At 42.5% G+C, this 24,301-nt stretch overlaps 2 protein-coding genes across 17 annotated transcripts in view; both read right to left on the reverse strand.

The window, feature by feature from the left end:
- Nucleotides 1-24,301, reverse strand: part of GLTP (glycolipid transfer protein) — a 201,641-nt gene that overhangs the window by 118,598 nt on the left and 58,742 nt on the right. The window lies entirely within an intron of this gene.
- GIT2 (GIT ArfGAP 2) overlaps nucleotides 1-24,301 on the reverse strand; it is a 68,478-nt gene that overhangs the window by 38,844 nt on the left and 5,333 nt on the right. For all 16 annotated transcript variants that reach the window (XM_050749705.1, XM_050749704.1, XM_050749703.1 and 13 more), the window contains 6 exons: nucleotides 22,389-22,501; nucleotides 21,662-21,767; nucleotides 16,623-16,709; nucleotides 16,389-16,519; nucleotides 13,646-13,740; nucleotides 330-375 (listed from right to left, as the gene is read on the reverse strand). In XM_050749705.1, the coding sequence (XP_050605662.1) occupies nucleotides 330-375; nucleotides 13,646-13,740; nucleotides 16,389-16,519; nucleotides 16,623-16,709; nucleotides 21,662-21,767; nucleotides 22,389-22,501 (578 nt within the window). The remainder of the gene's footprint in view (nucleotides 1-329; nucleotides 376-13,645; nucleotides 13,741-16,388; nucleotides 16,520-16,622; nucleotides 16,710-21,661; nucleotides 21,768-22,388; nucleotides 22,502-24,301) is intronic.

Genomic DNA, 24,301 nt, shown 5'->3' on the forward strand with positions numbered 1-24,301 from the left:
ACCCCTGTCATAGATAATGTAATCTCTATAACACAGACGTATTCTATAAATAAATAAATAAATAAATAAATAATACTGTCACAACTGGCTAAAACAGTGACAATATCACTGATTCCAATTTTCCTATTAGTAAAATTGCTACTTGTGCTCTTTGAAACTTAAGTTTTATATGGTGGTTTACTTACAGCCGTCTTATTTCCAAATGGTATAGCCATAAAAGAGAAAAATGTATGGGCTTTGTTAAACACAAAATATAATATACTTAAACATAACACAACCAAGGAAATATTAGTGATAGACAAAACTAACTGGTATTTCAATGGCCTTACCTGTCTGCCATTTGAGGTATTATAAAGTGCTGTCCATTTTTGTGATCTGAAACAGAAACCAAGTCAAAGTTTTGTTCATAGAAATGTTGATAAGATCTGTAAAGGAACACCACCATTATTTCCTCAAACTAAGTTTTGCAATCAGTATTTGTGCATAATTACGAGTCATGTTGCTAGACTGGCTAAAAATTCCTGAAGACTCAGCCATAGCAAGGCTTATAGCTTTGTTTTTTTTCTGGTACAAAGGTCCAGGCATCATTTAGCAGAAACCTATGCTCACCTCAGTCCTTACGATTAGTTTGCCCTCAGTGTAACTGATGATCTTTGGCCATGGAAAGTGTGCTGAGGGAGCTGAATCAGCTCACAGCAGGCTTCCATCAGCCCACCGTGTGGGACAGTGGATGAGCTCTGGGCCTTGCTCAAATGAATCTATTAGTATAAAACAGTCAGGGCTGGGGCAGGTGGCCTTTGCAGATCCAGACAGGGACTCCATCTGCAAGGAAGCTTACTGACTCAGTCCTAGTCTAGCTTTTGGAGGACCCTGATCCATGTACCAATGAATAACGCCACTATCAGCATTCCTATGTAGGTTTTCCTTTAACATAAGTCTATCTTTTTTCTGGGTAAAGACCCAGGAGTAGAAATGCTGGGTTGTATGGTAAATGTATGTTTAACTTGGTAAGAAACTGCCAGACTTTTTCCCTTGAGTAGCACTATCACTTTGTTTTCCAAACAGCAATGTGTGAGAGTTATAGTTGCTTTCTGTCTTTCCCAGCATCTGTACTTTCAGTTTTTGTTTTGTTTTCAAAAGTTTAATCATTCTAATAGGTATGCTGTGGCACCTCATCGTGCTAATGACTAACCATGCAGCGCTTGTCTTCATGTGATTTTTTTTTTTTTTTTTTTTGAGACAGAGTCTCGCTGTGTCGCCCAGGCTGGAATGCAGTGGCCGGATCTTCATGTGATTTTTTTTTTTGCCATCCCATATCTTGTCTTTGTCCAGTTTTTATTGGGTTATTTTCTTACTGTTGTTTTAATTTTAATTAATTAATTAATTAATTTGAGACGGAGTTTCACTCGTTGCCCAGGCTGGAGTGCAATGGCGTGATCTCGGCTCACTGCAACCTCTGCCTCCCGGGTTCAAGCGATTCTTCTGCCTCAGCTTCCTGAGTAGCTGGGATTACAGGCATGCGCCACCACACCTGGCTAATTTTGTGTTTATTTTAGTAGAGACTGGGTTTCTCCATGTTGGTCAGGCTGGTCTCAAACTCCTGACCTCAGGTGATCTGCCTGCCTCAGCCTCCCAAAGTGCTGGGATTACAAGCGTGAGCCACCGTGCCCGGCCTATTTATTTATTTTGAGTCAGGGTCTCATTCTGCTCCCCATGGCTGGAGTGCAGTGGCGTGGATCTCGGCTCACTGGCAACCTCCACCTCCTGGGTTCGAGCGATTCTCATGTCTCAGCCACCTGAATAGCTAGGACTACAGTTGTGCACCACTACACCTGGCTAATTTTTTTATATTTTTAGTAGAAACAGGGTTTTGCCACGTTGCCTAGGCTAGTCTCAAACTCCTGGGCTCAAGTAAATATTACTCCTGGGCTCAATTTAAATATTCTTTAAATAGGCTGGGCGCGGTGGCTCAAGCCTGTAATCCCAGCACTTTGGGAGGCCGAGACGGGTGGATCACGAGGTCAGGAGATCGAGACCATCCTGGCTAACACGGTGAAACCCCGTCTCTACTAAAAAATACAAAAAACTAGCCGGGCGAAGTGGCGGGCGCCTGTAGTCCCAGCTACTTGGGAGGCTGAGGCGGGAGAATGGCATGAACCCGGGAGGCGGAGCTTGCAGTGAGCTGAGATCCGGCCACTGTACTCCAGCCTGGGCGACAGAGCATGACTCCGTCTCAAAAAAAAAAAAAAAAAAAATTTTTTTAAATATTCTGAATATGAGTCATTTGCTGGATATGTGATTTCTAAATACCTGTATTTTCTTGCAGTCTATTGCCAGTCTTTTCACTTTCTTAACTGTAGTTTTCTCAGAACAAACATTTTCCTTTTTTCCTTTTTTTTTGAGATGGAGTTTCTCTCTTGTTGCCCAGGCTAGAGTGCAGTGGTGCAACATCGGCTCATCGCAACCTCTGCCTCCCAGGTTCAAGCGATTCTCCTGCCTCAGCCTCCCAAGTAGCTGGGATTATAGGCATGCGCCACCACGCCTGGCTAACTTTTTGTATTTAGTAGAGACGCGGTTTCACCATGTTGGTCAGGCTGGTCTTCAAGTCCTGACCTCTGGTGATCCACCCGCCTTGGCCTCCCAAAGTGTTGGGATTACAGGCGTGAGCCACTGCACCTGGCCAGAAATTTTCAATTTTGATGAAGTATAATTTATCAATATTTTCTTTTATGGATTGAGTTTTTGGTGTTATATTTAAGAATTTTTTTTCCCCCTTGCAGAGGCAACGTCTTGCTCTTGTCGCCCAGGCTGGAGTACAGTGGCATAGTCATAGCTCACTGCAGCCTCGACTTCCTGGGCTCAAGCGATCCTCCTACCTCGGCCTCCCAAAGTATTAGGATTATAGACGTGAGCCACCATACTCAGTTGATAGCTAAAAGCTTTAATCCAAGATCACAAAGATTTTCTCTTATGTTTTCTTTTTTTTTCTTTTTTTTTTTGAGACGTGGTCTCACTCTGTTGCCCAGGCTGGAGTGCAGTGGTATGATCTCGGCTCACTATAACCTCCACTTCCTGGATTCAAGTGATTCTCCTGCCTTGGCCTCCTGAGTAGCTGGGACTACAGGCGTGCACCACCACGCCCAGCTAATGTTTGTATTTTTAGTAGAGACGGAGTTTCACTATGTTGGCCAGGCTAGTCTTGAATACCTGACCTCAGGTGATCCACCCGCCTTGACCTCCCAGAGTGCTGGGATTACAGGCATGAGCCACCGTGCCCGGACCTCTTACGTTTTCTTCTAGAAGTTTTTCAGTGTTAGGTTTTACATTTAGATCTATGATCCTTTCCAGTTTCGGGGTAAGGTGTGAGGTTTAGGTTGAAGTTCACTTTCCTGCACATGGATGTCCGGTTGTCCCAATGCATTAAAAAAGACTATCCTGGGGCGGGTGCAGTGGCTCATGCCTGTAATCACAGCACTTTGGGAGGCCGACACAAGCGGATCACGAGGTCAGGCAATCAAGACCATCCTGACTAACACGGTGAAACTGTCTCTACTAAAATTACAAAAAATTACCTGGGTGTCGTAGCGTGAGCCTGTAGTCCCAGCTACTTGGGAGGCTGAGGCAGAAGAATCACTTGAACACAGGAGGCCGAGGTTGCAGTGAGCCAAGATCCCACCACTGCACTCCAGCCTGGGTGACAGAGCAAGACTCTGTCTCAAAATAAAAGAAACAAAACAAAACAAATAAACTATCCTTCCTCCACCACTGAACTGATTACCTTTGCACTTCTGACAAAAATCAGTTGAACATATTTGTGTGGGTCTATTTCCGGATTCTCTATACTGTTTCAAAGGCCTATATGTCTATCTCTTCGTCAGTATCACAGTCTTGAGAACTGTAGAGCTTCATAGCAATTCCAAAAAATTGAGTGGTGTACTTCCTCCCACATTATTCTTCTGCAAAATTGTCTGGGCTATTCTAGTTCCTTCGCCTTTCCATTTGAATTTTTAAATTATTATTATTATTATTGGAGATGGAGTCTCACTCTGTCACCCAGGCTGGAGTGCAGTGGCACAATCATGGCTTACTGCAGCCTCAATCTCCTGGGTTCAGGTGATATTCCCACCTCAGCCTCCCGAGTAGGTGAGACCACAGGCATGCACCACCACACATGGCTAATTTATTATTTGTAGAGATGAAGTCTCGCCATGCTGCCCAGACTAATCTTAAACTCCTGGGCTCATGTGGTCCTCCTGTCTTGGCCTCCCAAAGTGTTGGGATTACAGGCGTAAGCCACTATACCTGGCCTCCATTTGAATTTTAGAATCAGCATGTCTATGTCTATAAAAAAATCCTCAATTGAAGTAAATTTATACATTAATTAACTTGTGGAGAATGGACATGTTACTGAGTCTTTATATCCATAAGCACAGTACATCTCTCCACTTACTCAGGTCTCCATTGATTTCTTTTATCAGCAGTTTTTGGCATATAGATACTATGTGTATTGTGCATTTTATTAGATTTATATCTAAGTATTTAATTTGGACCTTTTTTATTTTTTTGAGACAGAGTCTCGCTCTTTCACTCAGGCTGGAGTGTAGTGGCGAGATCTCAGGCACACTGCAACTTCCACCTCACAGGTTCAAGCGATTCTCCTGACTCAGCCTCCCGAATAGCTGGGACTACAGGTGCCCGCCACCATGCCCAGCTAATTTTTGTATTTTTAGTAGAGACAGGGCTTCCCCATGTTAACCAGGCTGGTATTGAACTCCTGACCTCAGGTGACCCACCCGCTTCGGCCTCCCAAAGTGCTGGGATTATAGGTGTGAGCCACCGTGCCCGGCCAATTTGGAGTTTTTATTACTGGTATTGTTTTTCTAGATTCAGTTTCCAATTGTTCACTGCTAGTCTAAAGAAATATGATGGATTTTTGGCAGGGCGCCAAAGAGCCTGCTTGCTTTTGGCACAGCAAGACTCTGTCTCAAAAAAAGAAAAAAGAAAAAAAAGATGGATTTTTGACTGTTGACCTTGTATTCCTGCAATCTTGCTTAACTCAAGGTTCTGGAAACCTTTTTGTAGGTTCCTTGTGATTTTTTACATAGAAATAATCTCATTTGAATGGGGACAGTTTGATTTCTTCCTTTTCAATCTGTATGCCTTTTATTTATTTTTCTTTCCTCTTGGCACTGGTTAGGATTTCCAGTGTGATGTAGAAGAGAAATGGTAAGAGTGGACACCCTAGTCTTTCTCCCAATCTGAGAACAAACACAGTCTTTCATCATTAAACAGATACTGTTTATCAGATCAAGGAAGTCTCATCTATTCCTAGTTTGCTAAGAGTTTTTTAAAACACGAATGGATGTTGAAGTTTGTTGAATGCTTCTTCTCCATCAACTGATATGATTATAGTTTTTCTTTTTTACTCTTAACATGATAGATAATTACATAAAGTGATTTTTTTTTTTTTTTTGAGACACAGTCTCACTCTGTTGCCCAGGCTGGAGTGCAATGGTGCAATCTCAGCTCACTGCAACCTCTGCTTCCTAGGTTCTAAGCGATTCTCCTGCCTCAGCCTCCTGAGTAGCTACATGCATGCACCACCACGCCCAGTTAATTTTGTATTTTTAGTAGAGATGGGGTTTCACCATGTTGGCCAGGCTAGTCTCAAACTCCCGACCTCAGGTGATCCACCCACCTCGGCCTCTCAAAGTGTCAGAATTACAGGCATGAGCCACCGTGCCTGGCCCGATTTTCAAATATTAAATCAGTCTTGCCTATCTGGAAATCCTACTTGGTTATGCTGCATTTTTCTTTTTTTTTTTTTTTTTTTTTTGAGACAGGGTCTCACTCTGTCACCCAGGCTAGAGTACAGTGGTGTGAACAAGGCTCACTGCAGCCTTGACCTGAGCTCAAGCAATCCTCTCACCTCAGCCTCCAGAGTAACTGAGACTACAGGCATGTGCCATCATGCCAGGCTAATTTTTTTGTTGTTGCAGTTTTGTAGATGGGGTCTTGCTATGTTGCCCAGGCTGGTCACAAACTCTTGGCCTCAAGCAATCCTCCCACTTCGGCCTTTCAAAGTGTTGTGATTACCACTGTGAGTCACTATGCCTGGTCTTTATTATTATTATTATTATTTGAGATGGAGTCTCACTCTGTCACCCAGGCTGGAGTGTAGTGGCACGATCTCAGCTCACTGCAAACTCTACCTCCTGGGTTCAAGCAATTCTCCTGCCTCAGCCTCCCAAATAGCTGGGATTACAGGTACCCACCACTATGCCCAGCTAATTTTTATAGTTTTAGTAGAGATGGAGTTTCACCATGTCGGCCAGGTTGGTCTCAAACTCCTGACCTCAGGTGATCCACCTGCCTCAGTCTCCCAAAGTGCTGGGATTACAGGCATGAGCCATCACGCCCGGTCTGGTTTGTATTTTTTTTAAATTATCCTTCAATGTCTGTGGGGTTTATAGTGACAACTCCATCTGTATTCTCTCCTTTTTGTCAGTATTGCCAGACATTTATGTTTACTAATCTTTCTGAAAAACCAATTTTTGGTTTCATTGATTTTTCTCTACTGTTTCCTTCTTTCAGTTTCATTGATTTCTGCTCTTTACCATTTGCTGCCTTCTGTTTGGTTCAGGTTTATTTTGCTCTTTTTTTTTTTTTTTAAAGTTTCTTAGGGGAGGAGCTTAGATGAATAATTTGAGGTCAGGTGCAGTGGCTCATGCCTGTAATCCAGCACTTTGGGAGGCTGAGGCAGGCAGATCATTCGAGGTGGGGAGTTACAGACCAGCCTGGCCAACATAATGAAACTCCATCTCTACTAAAAACACAAAAATTTGCCAGGCATAGTGCTGCATGCCTGTAATCCCAGCTCCTCAGGAGGCTGAGGCAGGAGAATCACTTGAACCCGGGAGGGGGAGGTTGCAGTGAGCCAAGATGGCCCCACTGCACTCCAGTCTTGACAGAGCAAGACACCATCTCAAAAAATAGTAAGAATAATTTGAGACCTTTCTTATTTTCTAAGGTAAGAATTTAATACTATAAACTTCCTCTAAGCATTGCTTTGGCTGCATCCCAGAAATTCTGATATGCTGCATTTTCATTTTCATTCAGTTGAAAATATTATTTCCCTTGAGACTTCCTCTTAGACCTATGGATTAGTTAGAAGTGTGTTGTTCAGGGCTGGGCACGGTGGCTCACACCTGTAATCTCAGCACTGTGGGAGGCAGAGGTGGGTGGATCACCTGAGGTCAGGAGTTCGAGACCAGCCTGGTCAACATGGTGAAACCCTATCTCTACTAAAAATACAAAAATTAGCTGGGTGTGGTGGCACACGCCTGTAATCCCAGCTACTAGGGAGGCTTAGACAGGAGAATCGCTTGAACCCAGGAGGCAGAGGTTGCAGTGAGCCGAGATCGCGCCACTGCGCTCCAGCCTGGGCAACAGCGTGAGGCTCTATTTCGGTGGGGGGGAAGAAAAAAGAAGCACGTTGTTCAACTTCCAAGCACTTGGGTATTCTTCAGTTTTATTTGTATTACCTATTTGTAGCTTAATACTATTATGGTCTGAAAATATACTTTATAGAATTTTAATTCTTTTAGATTTGCTAAGGTTTGTCTTACGACCCAGGATATGGTCCATCTGGGTGAATGTTCAATATGTACTTGAAAAGAATGTGTACTCTAATGTTGTCGGGTAGAAAAGTCCATAAACATCAACTAGATCTAGTTGGGTTTTGGTCTGGTTTAGTTCTATATCCTTACTGATTTCCTATCTACTAGTTCTATTACTAAAAGATGACTGTAGAGTCTCCAACAATAATTGTAGATTTGACCTTCTCTCCTTTTAGTGTTATCGAAGTTTGCTTCATGTATTTTGAAGGTCTGTTGCTGGATGTGTACACATTTAAAACTGTTATGCCTTCTTGATGAATTGACTCATTTATCATAACATTATGTACCTCTCTATCCCTGCTAATATTCCTTCCTCTGAAGTCTACTTTGTCTGGTATTAATATAGCCACTTTCTTTTCCTGGGCCTTTGCATGGTACATCTTTTTATACTTTTGGCTTTTAACTTATTACCTATATTGTTATATTTAAAGTGGGTTTCTTATAGACAGTATATATTAGACCTTATAGTTTTTTGTTTGTTCCTTGAGGCAGGGTCTTGCCCTGTTGCCCAGGCTGGAGAGCAGTGGCATGATCAGCGCTCACTGCAGCCTTGATTTCCTGAGCTCAAGTGATCCTCCCACCTCAGCCTCTCTTGAGTAGCTGAGACTACAGGCATGCACCACCATGCCTGGCTGCTTTGTATAAAATTTTTTGTAGTGAAGGGATCTTGCTCTGTTGCTCAGGCTGGTCTTAAACTCCTATGCTCAAATGATTAGGAGAATTGCTTCAGGCTCCCTAAATTGTTGGGATTACAGGTGTGAGCCACTGCTCCCAGCCCCTTTTGTTTTTTAATCCATTCTGACAATCTCTGCTTTTTATCGATGTTTTTGGGTCATTAACATTTAATGTAATTATTGATATGTATGGATTTAAGTCTGTGATGTTACTATTTATTTTCTGTTTGGTCCTTAGTTTTTTGTTCTCCCCCATCCTCTCTTTTGAATATTTTGAATCAAAATATCTTTTGATGATTTATGTTTAATACTCCATTTTCATTTACCTCTAGCGTTTTTGATCACATATCTTTGTAGTCTTTTTTTTTTTTTTTTTTTTTTTTTTTTGAGATGGAGTCTCGCTCTGTCACCCAGGCTGGAGTGCAGTGGCATGATCTCGGCTCACTGCAACCTCCGCCTCCCAGGTTCGAGCAATTCTCCTGCCTCAGCCTCCCAAGTAGCTGGGACTACAGGTGCACACCACCACGCCCAGCTAATTTTTGTATTTTTAGTAGAGACAGGGTTTCACCACGTTGGCCAGGATGGTCTTGATCTCTTGACCTCATGATCTGCCCACCTCAGCCTCCCAAAGTGCTAGGATTACAGGCGTGAGCCACCATGCCAGGCCTGTAGTCTTCTTTTAGTGGTTGTGGTAGAAATTACTCTCTCTCTATATATATACACACACACATACATACATACACACACACACATACACACACACACACACGTACATACACCTAACTTTTCAGTCTACTTAGAAATCCTGTTTTACATTTCCAGAAGGCAGAAATCTTACCATTCTATTTCTTTTACCCTACTCCCTTTTATGTTATAGTTGTCAAATGTATTACACTGATACATGCTGAAAACCCCACTAGACAATTTTTTTGTTTTGTTTTTTGAGACAGAGTCTCCCTGTCACCAGGTGGGAGTGCAGTGGCACGATCTTGACTCCCTGTAACCTTTCCCTCCTAGGTTCAAGTGATTCTCCTGCCTCAGCCTCCTGAGTAGCTGGATTTACAGGCACATGCCACCATGCCTGGCTCATTTTTGTATTTTTACTAGAGACAGGGTTTCACCATGTTGGTCAGGCTGGTCTCAAACTCCTGACCTCAGGTGATCCGCCTGCCTCAGCCTACCAAAGTGCTGGGATTACAGGCTTGAACTACTGAGACTGGCTGACAATGTTATAGCTTTAAGATATGTATGACAATTTCAACTTTTTGTTTGTTTCTTGAGACAGGGTCTTACTCTGCCAGATCTTTAACATTTCTGTTGTTTTTCTTTCATTCCTAAAGTTCCAAGATTCCCTCTGGCATCATTTCCCTTCCACTCAAAGAACTTTCTCTAGCATTTCTGTTAAAGTAAATAATAATTCTCTTATTTTTTTTTTCCCTGTTAGAATATCCTTATTTTGCCTTCATTCCAAAGGTCATTTTCATTGGATATGGAATTCTGGGTTGACAGCTCTTTTCTTTTAGCACTTTAAAAGTATTGTTTCTACCATCACAAAGAAGATGAGAAAAAAATAATAATAATAATAAAAAAGGATCAGTGTCTCACGCCTGTAATCCTATCACATTGGGAGGCTAAGGTGGGCGGATTTTGAGCTCAGGAATTCAAGACCAGGCTAGGCAACATAGTGAAACCCCATCTATACAAAAAATACAAAAATTATCTGGGCACAGTGGTGCACACCTGTAGTCTGAGCTACTGTGGATGCTGAGGTGGGAAGATCACTTGAGCTCAAGAGGTTGAGGTTTCAGTGAGTTGAGATCACACCACTGCACTGTAGCCTAGGGGATGGAGTGAGATCCTGTCTCAAAATAACAATAATTTAAAAAGTATTATTCTGGCCGGGCACGGTGGCTCATGCCTGCAGTTCCAGCCCTTTGGGAGGCTGAGGTGGGCGGATCATGAGGTCAGGAGTTCGAGACCAATCTGGCCAACATGATGAAACCCCATTCTCTACTAAATATGCAAAAATTAGTCAGCCGTGGTGGCGGGCACTTGTAATCCCAGCTACTCAGGAGGCTGAGGCAGGAGAATTGCTTGAACCTGGGAGGCAGAGGTTGCAGTGAGCCGAGATTGCACCACTGCCCTCCAGCCTGGGCGACAGAGAGAGACTCCATCTCAAACAAACAAACAAACAAAACCAAAGTATTGTTTCATTTCCTTCTCATCTCCATAGTTTCTGATAAGAAATCCATAATCATTCAAATCATTGTTTTTCTATATATGTTATATATTACTTTCTCCTGGCTGCTTTCAAGATGTTTTCTTCAACTTTAGTTTTCAGCAGTTTGATTCTGATGTGTCTCAAGTGTGGATTTGAGTTTATCTTCTCTGGAATTTTCTAAGTTTCTTGAATCTGTAAGTTTACGTCTTTCACCAAATTTAGATTTTTTTTTTTTTTTTTAAGATAGAGTCTCACTCTGTTGCCCAGGCTGGAGTGCAGTGGCACCATCTGGACTCTGGACTCACTGCAACCTCTACCTTCCAGGTTCAAGTGATTCTTGTGCCTCAGCCACCCGAGTAGCTGGGATTATAGGTGCACACCAACATGCCTGGCTAATTTCTGTATTTTTAGTAGAGATGGGGTTTTGTCATGCTGGCCGGGCTGGCCTCGAACTCCCAACCTCAAATGATCCGCCCACCTCGGCCTCCCAAAGTGCTGGGATTACAGGTGTGAGCCACTGAACCTGCCCTAAAATTAGAGGACTTTTTTTGCCAATATTTCTTCAAATACTGTTTCTGCACACACCACTCTTTCTCATCTCTTATTGGGAATCCAATGACATAAATGTCAGGCATTCTAGTATTTTCCCACAGGTCCCTGAGACTGTTCAGTTTTTTCTTCCTACTCTTTTTTCCTCTCTGTTGCTTAAACCAGATCATTTCTAGTGATCTGTTTTCAATTCACTGACTTTCTTTGTCATCTCTAGTCTTCTATTAAGCCCATCCAGTGAGTTTTAAATTTTTAGTGTTTGTATTTTTCAGTTCTAATATTCCTATTTGGTTCTCTTCTGTATCTTCTATTTCTCTGATGAGACTTTCTATATTCCTGTTTGTTTCAGGAATGTTTGCTCTTACTTCTTATAGCATGGTCTTACTAGCTGCTTTAAAATCTTTGATAACTCCAACATTTGTGTCATCTTGGGGTTGGCATCTATTGACTGCCTTCCCTTGCAAGTACATGAGAATTACTCATATGTCAAGTCATTATGGATGGTATCCTGGACACTGTGAATGTTATGAGACTCTGGGTCTTCTTTAAACTTTATGCAAAAATGTTAATATTTTTGTCTTAGCAGGCAACTGACCAGGTGAGGTTCTGCCTCCTGGGCAGATGGTGAGAGAATAGAGAGAAAAAGAAAAGCAATCAGGATCCCCCCTCATCCTCTTGCTCAGAGATTTAGGAACCTGTACTGCCACTGCTGCTGCTGCTATTGCAGCCACAGGCTTGCCTAGGGTCTGGATGGGAGAGATCAGAAAAAGGGAAGAGGAGGAGGAAAAACCTCCAGGGGAATCCCTTTCCTCTCTGTCCTGTAGGAGTCCCATTTCCTGCTCTTTAACCAGAAAAAGGCTTTTTTGTTTTTTGAGATGGAGTCTCATTCTGTTGCCCAGGGTGGAATGCAGTGGCGCAATCTTGGCTCACTGCAACCTCTGCCTCCCGGGTTCAAGCAATTCTCCTGCCTCAGCCTCCCAAGTAGCTGGGATTACAGGCGCCTGCCACCACATCCAGCTAATTTTTTTGTGTTTTTAGTAGAGAAGGGTTTCACCATGTTGGCCAGCATGGTCTTGATCTCCTGACCTCGTGATCCGCCCACCTCAGCCTCCCAAAGTGCTGGGATTACAGGTGTGAGCCACTGCACCTGGCAGAAAAAGGCTTTTTTGCACTCATTATGTACTTCCAGGTTTCAGGCTGTTATTGAAGTCCTATCAGAAGTAAGACAAAGAGGACACTCACCACCAGCTGATGGCACTTTGAGTTCCCTAATTCACCAACTAGGATTTATTTTTCAGAGTCTTTAGCTACCTACTCCAAGCATTTGGTCCACATCTATTAGTTCTATTCTGCAGGAGACACGGTGGGGTGTGCTTACTCCATCTCACCCAGAACTGAAACTTCACCAGAGGCTCTTAACTCTATTGTACAACCAGGATGGAGAACCACTGCATACATATATGTGAAGGTTGTACATCAGGGATTGGCCAATATTTTCTCTAAAGGGCCAAATAGTAAATATTTTAGGCTTTGTGGCCTGTTGCAATGACTTAACCTATTCAGCTCTGCTGTTGTTATGTGCAAGCAGCCATACATAAGGTATAAATAATTGGGCATAGCTCTCTTGCAATAAAACTTGATTCATTTATTTTTCAGATAGGGGTCTTGCTTTGTCACTGCACCCAGGCTGGAGTGCAGTGGCACAAACATAGATCACTGCCACCTTCAATTCCTGGGCTCAAGTCCCAGCCTCCCAAGTAGCTGGGACTACAGGCGTGCACCACCATGCCTGGCTAATTTTTAAAAAAACTTTTTTGTGGAGACAGGGTCTCACCCCTCTTGCCCAGGCTGGTCTCGAATTCCTGGGCTCAAGCAATCCTCCTGCCTCGGCCTCCCAAAGTGCTAGGATTACAGGCATGACCCATTGCACCCGGCAAAAGCTTGCTTGCTTTATTTATTTATTTATTTTATTTATTTATTTAGACAAGTCTTACTCTGTCACCCAGGCTGAAGTGCAGTGGCGCAATACAAAACTTCATTTAATAAAACAAGTAGCTGGCTAGATTTGGGCTACAGACCATAGTTTGCTGACCCCCTGTTCCATATCCCAAATAGCCAACTTGGCTTTGACAAAGTTTATTTCTGGACTTTTTTTCCATTCCTTAGGAAGAATTTTTCAAATAACTACAAAGGTTATTGCTTTACTCCTGCATTTACTCCCACCAAGTTCAAGAACTGTGGTAACCATTCAATTTTGCTTTGATTATTCAATCTGATTCTTGAAATAAGTTATTTCTCTAGAGCTGAAGTTTTAAAAATGAAAAATCTAAGATTTGTCCAACTTTATATCTTTTATATGTAACTGACAATTCTGTAGTTATCCTTTCAAATTAGAACCCATATTTACAGCTTTCTCAGGGATATGTTAAAGTAGAGGAGGTCATAAAAAAATAGTGTCCCGACTTGTTTTTCTAGAACCTTCCTGACTGGAGATGTGAAGCGGTCATTCTCCGTCCACTCACCTGGTTTCCTGCCACAGAGATAGAAGGCTAGTCTGTCTGTCAGCTCATACTGTATTTCCACAAGGCGCTCTGCCAGCTCATGGTGCCCTCCTTGCCTACCAAGAGAAAACAAAGTACCATTTATATTACTCACTATTCACTGGCTTTAAAATGGAGAAGTACAAAGAGAGACACCTGAGCAGTTTATCACACAAGGCTTTTTAGAATAATCAGCCTTGTCGTGGGAGGTAGATTTCTGAAGTCTACTTTGCATCCCACTTTTATAAACTGTTTTCACCATCTGAACTATCCCCTTTCCTTTATTAAGGCACAAAATAGAATACTTAATAAGAAATTCAAAGATTTATGAGAGGGAAGGATAAAGAATGACTTAATTTAATGAAGTAAAAAAATGAAATTAATCAATGGTTTAGGGTAGAGGTTCTCAAAAATTAACTAGCACATTTCTAGGAATATACCATGTGCAGGCCCCACCCTTGGAAATTCTGAATCAGTGGGGACAGGATGGGACCAGGGCCCAGTATGTTGAAGAAAGTCCTTCCCCTAGGTGATGCCGATGCAGCCAGTCTGACTCTGGATGACAGTCTAGTAACCACTTCAAAGACTTCAAATCAGTGACAGACAGGCCAACCTAATGCACAGCTCATGCCTGTAGCTACTTCTGTCTCCTTATTTTCAATTTGCATAACAGAAAATATTAAATTTACCTTTCAACATTCATGAAATATTTAAGCTGCTTAGAATCCTTTTGGTAACAAGGATTCAAACAAATTATATTGAGATTATTATATGCAAGGTACAAGTGTGAAAATCCCATGGTAAATGATAATAAGTATTATTTACCCAGGGCCCTCTTCCAAGATCAAGTGTATTTTGTGGTTTTTGTCCTTAAAAGTAATGGCAAAAACCGCAATTATTTTTGCACCAACCTGATAGTTTCAGTCAGCTTCTCTCCCGACCATTCAAGGCACTCACAACACCCTCCGACCTACCACACAGCTTTGATCTGTGAGAGTCACATCTTATTCTTTCATTTTTTAGTATCTTTGAAATCAGGAAATACTCTATAATTGATGATACACCATAATTGGCTGAGCTCTTTTCTTTTTTAGCGCTGTGTGAAATAATGAAGCACCGTGCAATACTGTACTCCTGCTGTTATTCCCAGACCCACTCTGTTCTTTCCAGCCAGGTCTCCTGCTGTGCTGAACACGCTTTGTCCCTCCCTGCCTCCTGATCTTGACTCCTGCCTTTCCTCTTACCTGGAATGCTTTAGCTCCTCCTTCACACATTCAAATCCAACCCATTCTTCAAGACCAACTGAAGAAATTTCTTAAATGATTTGGACCAAAATGAAGAAACCCTATATATGCTTTTTAAGACCAATTATCTATTTTGGCAATGAATCACACATGGTCTTGCCTCCTTGAACTCTTTCAGGCATTCATGAATCATCTTTTCCAAGAGAGTAAATTTTGGGAAGGCAGAGTTTTGTTATTTGCCCATTTTATCCTCTGTGGAGCAGAGCATTGTGCTTCACAGTTAATAAAGGTACTTTGGAAAAAGAAGGAAAGATGATTGATCTTTGGCCATTTAATTGATATCCAATTTAATTGAATATTTAAATGATATTCAAGACTAACCTATAATTTTTCAAGGACGGTATTAATAAAGAAAAATTTAAAGCATTTTACAGTGAGCACTTTTTTTTTTTTTTTGAGACAGTCTCGCCCTGTTACCCAGGCTGGAGTACAGTGGCGTGATCTTGGCTCATGGCAACCTCTGCCTCCCAGGTTCAAGTGATTCTCCTGCCTCAGCCTCCCAGGTAGCGGGATTACAGGCGCCTGCCACCATGACCAGCCAATTTTTTTTTTTTTTTTTTTTTTTTTGTATTTTTAGTAGAGACAGAGTTTCACCATGTTGGTCAGGCTGGTCTCGAACTTCTGGCCTCAAGTAACCTGTCTGCCTTGTACCATCAAAGTGCTGGGATTACAGGTGTGAGCCACCGCGCCCAGCCTAGAGTGAGCACTTAGATGTCTACTACCCAAACCTTACAATTAACATTTTACTATACTTGTTTAATCACATATCTATGTATAGATTTGCTTTTAAGTTCAAGCAATAACTAAGAGTATTAAAAAATAGAAGAGTGTGGCTGGGCGCGGTGGCTTACGCCTGTAATCCCAGCACTTTGGGAGGCTGAGACGGGTGGATCACGAGGTCAGGAGATGGAGACCATCCTGGCTAACATGGTGAAACCGTCTCTACTAAAAATACAAAAAAATTAGCCAGGCGTGGTGGTGGGCGCCTGTAGTCCTAGCTACTCAGGAGGCTGAGGCAGGAGAATGGCATGAACCCAGGAGGTGGAGCTTGCAGTGAGCCGAGATGGCCCCACTGCACTCCAGCCTGGGTGACAGAGCGAGACTCCGTCGCAAAAACAACAGAAGAGTGCATTCTGTAATTCTTCATACTTGATTTGGAATCTGACTATAGCTCAAATACCACTGTGTTATAAAGGATCAAGTAAAAGACTGGAAGTTTAGCACACTGGTTCATGATTCTAGCCTTCCTCAACTTTGCCAGGCTGAGCTTATATGCATTTGAAATGTCTTCATCTGTAAAATAAAGTAACATAAATCTTTAAAGGGGTTAAATGTTAACATATACAACTTAGCTACTTAACAAGGAATCATACCCAACAAAAAAATTCCAGATAGAAGTTGCAAGAATCTAGGTCTCTTACCTTGCATAATCAACGGGAGTTTTCCCACTAGAATCCTGTGTGCCTGGGTCTGCTCCATATACTGCTAATAATTCAGCCTGTAAAATCTGCCCTGCTTTGGAGGCAACATGGAGTGGGGTGTTTCCTTTTTCCTAAGAATCATTAATAAAAAGTAGACAAAAGAGCACATTAAATAAAGCTACATGAACACAACTCACTTAGTTTCAATACCTGAAGCAATTGATGTTTTCTTACAGGATGAAAGAAGTTGGCTTGTGCTCCTAAAGACAACAGTCTCAAACAGGTTTCAAGATTCCCTGTTCTCACGCTTGAATGGAGTTGCTGAAAAACACAGAAACAAGAAAGGAATCGTGGTTAGAGGTGTAAAGAATGATGTCCTAGAGCAGTAGATAGACCATTTTAATATATGTTACATCATTAACACATAATCTTTATTTGTCTCGGTAAAGTGCATGGACCAGTCTCTCCTTTGCCAGTCACAACCGTCCCTGGGCTGTAAGATGGGGTCAGGCCACTTTACTGATAAGGAAACTAGGGCTGTGAAGGCTGATTTGCCCAAATGCATGACTTGTCTAAGAAGTGGCACAACCAGAACCTGAGTGAGAGGTAGGACTGTGTGAAAACGTGACTGCGTGGTTCTGATGTCTGACAGACCTGAATTTCAAACTATACCCACTTCAAACTGTGTGGGCTAGAGAAAGAGCTTTAAGCAATCTGAACCTCACTTTCCTCATCTCAAAAATGTCAACAATGGCCAGATGCAGTGGCTCATGCCTATAATCCCAGCATTTTGGGGGGTTGAGGTGGGAGGATCACTTGAGCCCACGGGTTTGAGACCAGCCTGGGAAACATAGCAAGACTCTGGCTCTACAAAAAATACGAAAATTAGTTGGGTGTGGTGGCATGTGCGCCTGTAGTCCCTGCTACTAGGGAGGCTGAGATGGGAAGATCACTTGAGCCTGGGCAGTGGAGGCTGCAGTGAGCTGTGATCATGCCACTGCACTCCAGTCTGGGCGACAGAGCAAGACCCTGTCCAAAAAAAAACCACAAAATTTATAAAAGGTGGCATTTTTCTTTTTAGAAAGGGTCTTGCTTGCTCTGTCATCCAGGCTGGAGTGCAGTGGAGTGATCATGGCTCACTGCAGCCTCAGTATGCTGGGCTCAAGCAATCCTTCCACCTCAGCCTCCCAAATAGCTGGCACTACAGGCACTGGCCACCACGCCCTCCTAATTTTTTATTTTTCAATACAGATGAGGTCTCACTATGTCGCCCAGGCTGGTCTCGAACTTACGAGCTGAAGCAATTCTCCCACCTTGGCCTCCCAAAGTGTTGGGATTACAGGCATGAGCTACTGTGCCTTATTCACAGGGTTATAAGGATTTAGTGATATAATAAAGTGCTCAAAGAATACAAATGCTATAATAACGGTTATTACTATTAGTTGTTACTGTAATTACGGCTTTAGGACTTCAAATTCTATACTGTGTAAGCTACAGGATCCTGCCTTATACAATACCCTCTCTGCCACATTATTCTTGGCCTGTATAATATGCTTTAATAAAGTATTTCAGGGTAGGAAAAGGCCCGTGATATACCGAATTCTGTACTACTGCAGAAAAGCTCTTATATATTCAGAAGATGAGTTGCCTTCCTTTCAAATCTAACCTAGAATTGTCCAAGATGCAGTAACCCTTATCACAGGAATTAAGAAATCTACTCTAACATCTATTTCTTCTAAGTCTTGTTTAAGTTTTTAAATAGTTATGTTTGTTTGTTTGTTTTTTAAACACAGGGTCACATTATGTTGCCCAGGCAGGACTGAACTCCTCGGCTCAAGCAACCCTTCCACCTCAGCCTCCCAAGCAGCTAGTATTACAGGCATGTGCCACTGTGCCTAATTTTTTAAAACTATGGTAAGAAAAAAAAAACCAACACATACCAAGTCTTATTAACCAATGGAAGTAGCAAGTGTATGCATTTCTATGCAAAATTTCAAATTCTGAATTCTTCAGCCAGATTCTGCTGGGGATTAAAAAAGGGGGGGGAAAAAAAAGGCCGGATACAGTGGCTCACACCTGTAATCCCAGCACTTTGGGAGGCCAAGGCAGGCAGACTGCTTAAGATGAAGAATTTGAGACCAGTCTGGACAACAGGGTGAAACCCCATCTCTCAAAAAAAGACAAAAATTGGCCGGGCGTGGTGGCTCATGCCTGTAATCCCAGCACTTTGGGAGGCTGAGGGGGGTAGTTCACTTGAGGTCAGGAGTTCAACACCGGCCTGGCCAACATGGCGAAACCCCGTCTCTACTAAAAATACAAAAAAAAATTAGCCAGGTGTGGTGGCGGGCACCTGTAATCCAAGCTATTCAGGATGCTGAGGCAGGAGAATAGTTTAAACCCAGGAGGTGGAAATTGCAGTGAGCCGAGATCGTGCCACTGCACTCCAGCCTGGGTGACACAGTGAGACTCCATCTCAAAAAAACAAAAAACAAAACACACAAACACACACACACATACACACACACACACACAAATTAGTCAGGCTTGGTGGCACATGCCTGTGATCCCAGCCACTTGAGAGGCTGAGATGGGAGAATCATTTGAGCCTGGGGAGGTTGAGGGTGCAGTCAGCCATGATTATGCCACTACACTCTAGCCTGGGCAATAGAGTGAGACTCTGTCATTCAGGCTGGAGTGCTGTGGCATGATCTCGGCTCACTGCAACCTTCATCTCCCCAGTTCAAGAGATTCTCAGCCAAATTCTACTAGACATACAAAGAAGAACTAACATCCTACTGAAATTATTCCAAACAATCAAAGAGGAGAGGCTCCTCCCTAACTCATTCTGTGAAGCCAACATCAGCCTGATACCAAAATCAGGCAGAGACACAACAAAAAAGGAAAACTTCAGGCCAAAATCCATGATGAACACAGATTTTTTTAAAAAAACTCTCAATAAAATATTAGCAAACCGAATCCAGCAGCACATCAAAAGTTAATCCACCGTGGCTGGGCGCAGTGGCTCACGCCTGTAGTCCCAGCACTTTGGGCAGCTGAGACAGGCGGATCACGAGGTCAGGAGTTTGAGACCAGCCAGGCCAACATGGCAAAACCCCGTCTCTACTAAAGATACAAAAAATGGCCAGGTGTGGTGGTTCACACCTGTAATCCCAGCACTTTGGGAGGCCAAGGCGGGTGGATCATGAGGTCAGGAGATCAAGACCATCCTGGCTAACACGGTGAAACCCCGTCTCTACTAAAAATACAAAAAAATTAGCTGGGCATGGTGGCCGATGCCTGTAGTTCCAGCTACTCGGGAGGCTGAGGCAGGAGAATGGCGTGAACCCGGGAGGCAGAGCTTGCAATGAGCCAAGATTGCGCCACTGCACTCCAGCCTGGGTGACAGAGCAAGACTCCGTCTCAAAGAAAAAAAAACAAACAAAAGATTAGCCAGGACTGGTGGCACACGCCTGTAATCCCAGCTACTTGGGCGGCCGAGGCAGGAGAATCACTTGAACCTGGGAGACCGAGGTTACAGTGAGCCGAGATCGCGCCATTGTACTTCAACCCAGACAACAGGGTAACACTCCGTCTCCAAAAAAAAAAAAAAAAAAAAATTAATCTACCATGATCAAGTAGGCTTTTTTGCTGAGATTCAAGGCTGGTTCAACATACACAAATCAATAAATGTAATTTGCCACATAAATAGAAGCAAAAGCAAAAACCACATGATCATCTCAATAAATGCAGAAAAAGTTTTCTTTTTTTGAAACAGGGTCTTGCTCTGTCGTCCAGGCTGGAGTGTCGTGGTATAATCTCAGCTTACTGCAACCTCTACCTCCTGGGCTCAAGTCATTCTCCCACCTCAGGCTCCCGGGTAGCTGGGACTACAGGCACGTGCCACCATACCCGGCTAATTGTTGTTATTTTTTGTAGAGACGGGGTTTTGCCATGTTGCCCAGGCTGGTCTCGAACTCCTGAGCTCAAGTGATCTGCCGGTCTCAGTCTCCCAAAGTGCTGGGATTACAGGCGTGAACCATCGCACCCGGCCAAAAAGTAATAAAAAAAATTATGAATAGTAAGTCCTCAAGCTCTGTGTGAGTAAGCATTTATCCAAGGCAGTGCTTTGAAAATAAATATGCACACTTCTTACAGCATCTCTCAAAAACATGCGAAGGCCCACATAAAGAAAACCACCTCACTCGTTTTACAAGTATGATAAACCATTCTGTGAACTATAGCTTTGTGAGTCACACATTGCTTTCCGAAGATCATACTCATTGTTCAGCCTGGAAACCTGAAGAAGTAAGTCCCCTTCCTTTAGTACTTTTTCTAGTCCTTATTAAAAAGAAACAATTGTCCTATAAACTTTCTAGTCCCTTCTAGAAACAACTCTGAGATGGTTCCTATTTCAAAGTTAAACAAACAAAAAACTTATCAAAATATAATTTAAAAGCCATATTGGAAAAACACAAATAGCCTTCTAGAGACTTACTTTTCCTCTTTGCCCTGTGCCTCCACTACATGAATGGCTGCCATTTGAATTCAGATTAAAGATGAACCCAATTGGGAAAAAAAGCTATTCATTACTTAATGTGCAGAACTTAGTTTTTGTTTTTCTTACTTTAAAAACTTTTTGCAGCCTGGGCAACACAGCAAGAACCTGTCTCTACAAAAAATAAAAAATATTAGCTGGGCATGGTAATGCGCCTGTAGTTCCAGCTACTCGGGAGGCTGATGTGGGAGGACTGCTAGAGCCTAGATGGTCAAGGCTGCAGTGAACCGTGATTGCACCACTGCACTCCAGCCTGGGCAACACAGCAAGACCCTGTCTCAAAAAAACAAAAACAAAACAAAACACCAAAAAACCCTGGCCGGGTGCGGTGGCTCACACCTGCAATCCCAACACTTTGGGAGGCCGAGGCAGGCAGATCACCTGAGCTCAGGAGTTCGAGACCAGCCTGGCCAACATGGTAAAACCCCATCTCTACTAAAAATACAAAACTTAGCCAGGCATGGTGGCATGCACCTGTAATCCCAGCTACCCAGGAGGCTGAGGCAGGAGAATTGCTGGAATCTGGGAGACAGAGGCTGCAGGGAGCCGAGATTGTGCCACTGCACTCCAGTCTGGGTGACAGAGCAAGACTCCGTCTCCAAAAAAAAAACAAAAAACAAAAACAAAACCCACAACCAAACTTCTTTTTTTTTTTTTCAAATAAAACAATATGCTGTCTTAGCCAGCTCTTTTAGGAATTTTAAAAGGTGTGACCCACCTTGCTAAGATCTTTGGCAGTCACACTATCGTCATCCCGGCAGGGCAAGCGATGGACGAATGCTAACATCTGATACTTGGCTCTGATGAATTCCGCTTTATTGGGACTGGTTCAAAAACAAAAAAGAAAACAGTTCACTCGTTCAGATACAACAATCCCCATTCTTTGTACTGTAAAAAGAAGAGGAAGTGACCCACATCCCCCACTTGAGAATAAAATGAACAATGCTCAAGTAAGTTTCAGCAAGGTTTAAGACCTGAAGTTTGAAAACATACATTAGTCATTATAATGGCTGGGACGGCAGAGTGCCTGCTTTTTATAGTAGCCCTCTTCTCTGTGTAATTGTCTGAACTGACATAGCAACCTTGGGAGAAAGCAGCATTTAGTCCCATCTTACAGGTGAGGCAACAGGCAGAAGGGTGCCCAAACCTAGATTTCTGGTCTGATCGCCTCTTATTTGAGTATACGTTTAAATCTGATTACATTTACAGACTCCAAGCCATGGTTTCCAACTGAGGAAGCCGCTTACTCCTGCCGGGCGGCCATGCTAAACAGATGGTCCTGCCCCACCCCATTCTGCATTTCTAATAGCAAAGAGCCTGATGTATGACTAGGGTAACCCCCTCCTCTGCTGCCCTTGTGGAGACTGACCAAAAATAGCTGCACTCCTTTCAGTGGGCCCCATTTGTTATGAAGAAATAAAAGTATTTATAAACATTCCACTCACTGTACTTTATCCTGTGGATTAGCTTTACGTCTTCCACTCATAATAGATGCAGGGTCCAGCAAAGAATGCTCCCATATAGAGTTAGCACCGTTATTATACAAGGTCTCAACCATCTAAAACCAAGCAGACAACATAAGACTTTAATTTCTTTTCACAAATATTCAATGGGGATCAGTGACTGAACAGGGTAAACAAAGTCTATTATAAACACTCATGTTAGGAATATCATTAATATCACTGTTTTCTGATTTGAGAATGAGAAAGATGATCAATCTGTATGCAGGATTCAGCTTTGACTAGTAGGATACTTAAATACCTAAAGAAGTGTGACCGAACTGTTCTTATACAGTATGAAAGACAAGCACTCTGACACCTTAGAGCAGGGTTTCCCAAACCTAATTAAACACTATTTTCAAGATTCTTAACGACCCATGTACTGTCTATATTATTCACATAATATTTGTCTTTAAAGCCACTTACTTTTAAAAACAACTACAGTTTGATGTGCTAGTTATAGCTTTCCTATACACAGTAAAATAATGCAACCACTTAAAAAAACCATGTATTACCTACATCTGTCTTGCATACCACTGGTGGTTCCACATTTGGGGAATTGTTGCTTTTGGGTCAACTCTGGCATTCTAAACTACTCATCTCTGGACTTTACTGAGATTCTATAATACAATCTGGCTTTGTAAACACAGACAGACCTGAGAGCAGTAAACAGCCCCTTTCACATGAGCGTAAGCTGTTAGAAACTTCTAAGCAAAAGTTAGTAATAAATCATATCTCCAAATTTCATTTCAAGGCATGACTCCTAAAACAGCCCCATCTGTTTTTTACAGCAGTGTAGTTATTTTCACATCAGAGATCCAAACCCACTTGTTTTGGCTCCTTGGTTCACACAGGCAAGTTTAAGGGATATGTGCAGCTGTCAGAGATTCAGAGAAATGTCTAATCAAGACAAATGAAGGCAAAACACACATTTAACCTTGAGTTCCAAGAGAACTTGAAGAATGTGTACCCCAAAATAGAAGTAAAGGTGACATGACATTGGACCCCAAATAAAACAAAGAGCCCATTTAACAGGGTATTCTACATGCAATCAAAACATATTAATTTAATTTGGTCTCTCTGACTAGTAACAGAACTTTAAGAAAACTTAAAATGTTTCAGAAGTTTCTGAGGAATCCCAGCCCATGCCACTATCAAAGCAGAAAAACATGTTCTAAAAATATTAGCAGGTACTCAGGAATAAGTACATTAAAGAAAAGTTTCTCAGGCAGTAGCTTTCAGAAACATTCATTATCATGCATAGAAGAGATGGACTACTGGCTGGGCACGATGGCTCATGCCTGTAATCCCAGCACTTTGAGAGGTTGAGGTGCAGATCACTTGAGTTCAGGAGTTCGAGACCAGCCTGGCCAACATGGTGAAATCCCTTCTCTACTAAAAATACAAAAATTAGCCGGGCATGATGGCGGGCGCCTGTAATCCCAGCTACTCGGGAGGCTGAGGCAGGAGAATCGCTTGAACCCTGGAGGCAGAGGTTGCAGTGAGCTGAGATCACACCACTGCACTCCAGCCTGGATGACAGAGACTCCGTCTCAAAAAAAAAAAAAAAATTTTTTTTTCTAGTGACAGTCTAGAAAGTCAACAGTGCAACATTACCAAGGCATTTTAATGACTATCCATCTATGTACCTATAATTGAGCTGTTTGGACAAGATTTATGTCAAATAGGAAGAAAAATCTTAAATGATGAATTCAATACAGATAATATTTATAAGTAGCATTGATGGGCATGCCATCTCTATTCAATTATGAAACAGTTTTGTCTTATGGAAGAAGTACGCCAGGAGAAATTTTAGTTGTTAACACGATGAGCCCTCAAATGTAAATTACCATCAGGAG

The sequence above is a fragment of the Macaca thibetana genome, chromosome 11, assembly GCF_024542745.1.
Source record: "Macaca thibetana thibetana isolate TM-01 chromosome 11, ASM2454274v1, whole genome shotgun sequence".
Taxonomy (NCBI): Eukaryota; Metazoa; Chordata; class Mammalia; order Primates; family Cercopithecidae; genus Macaca; species Macaca thibetana.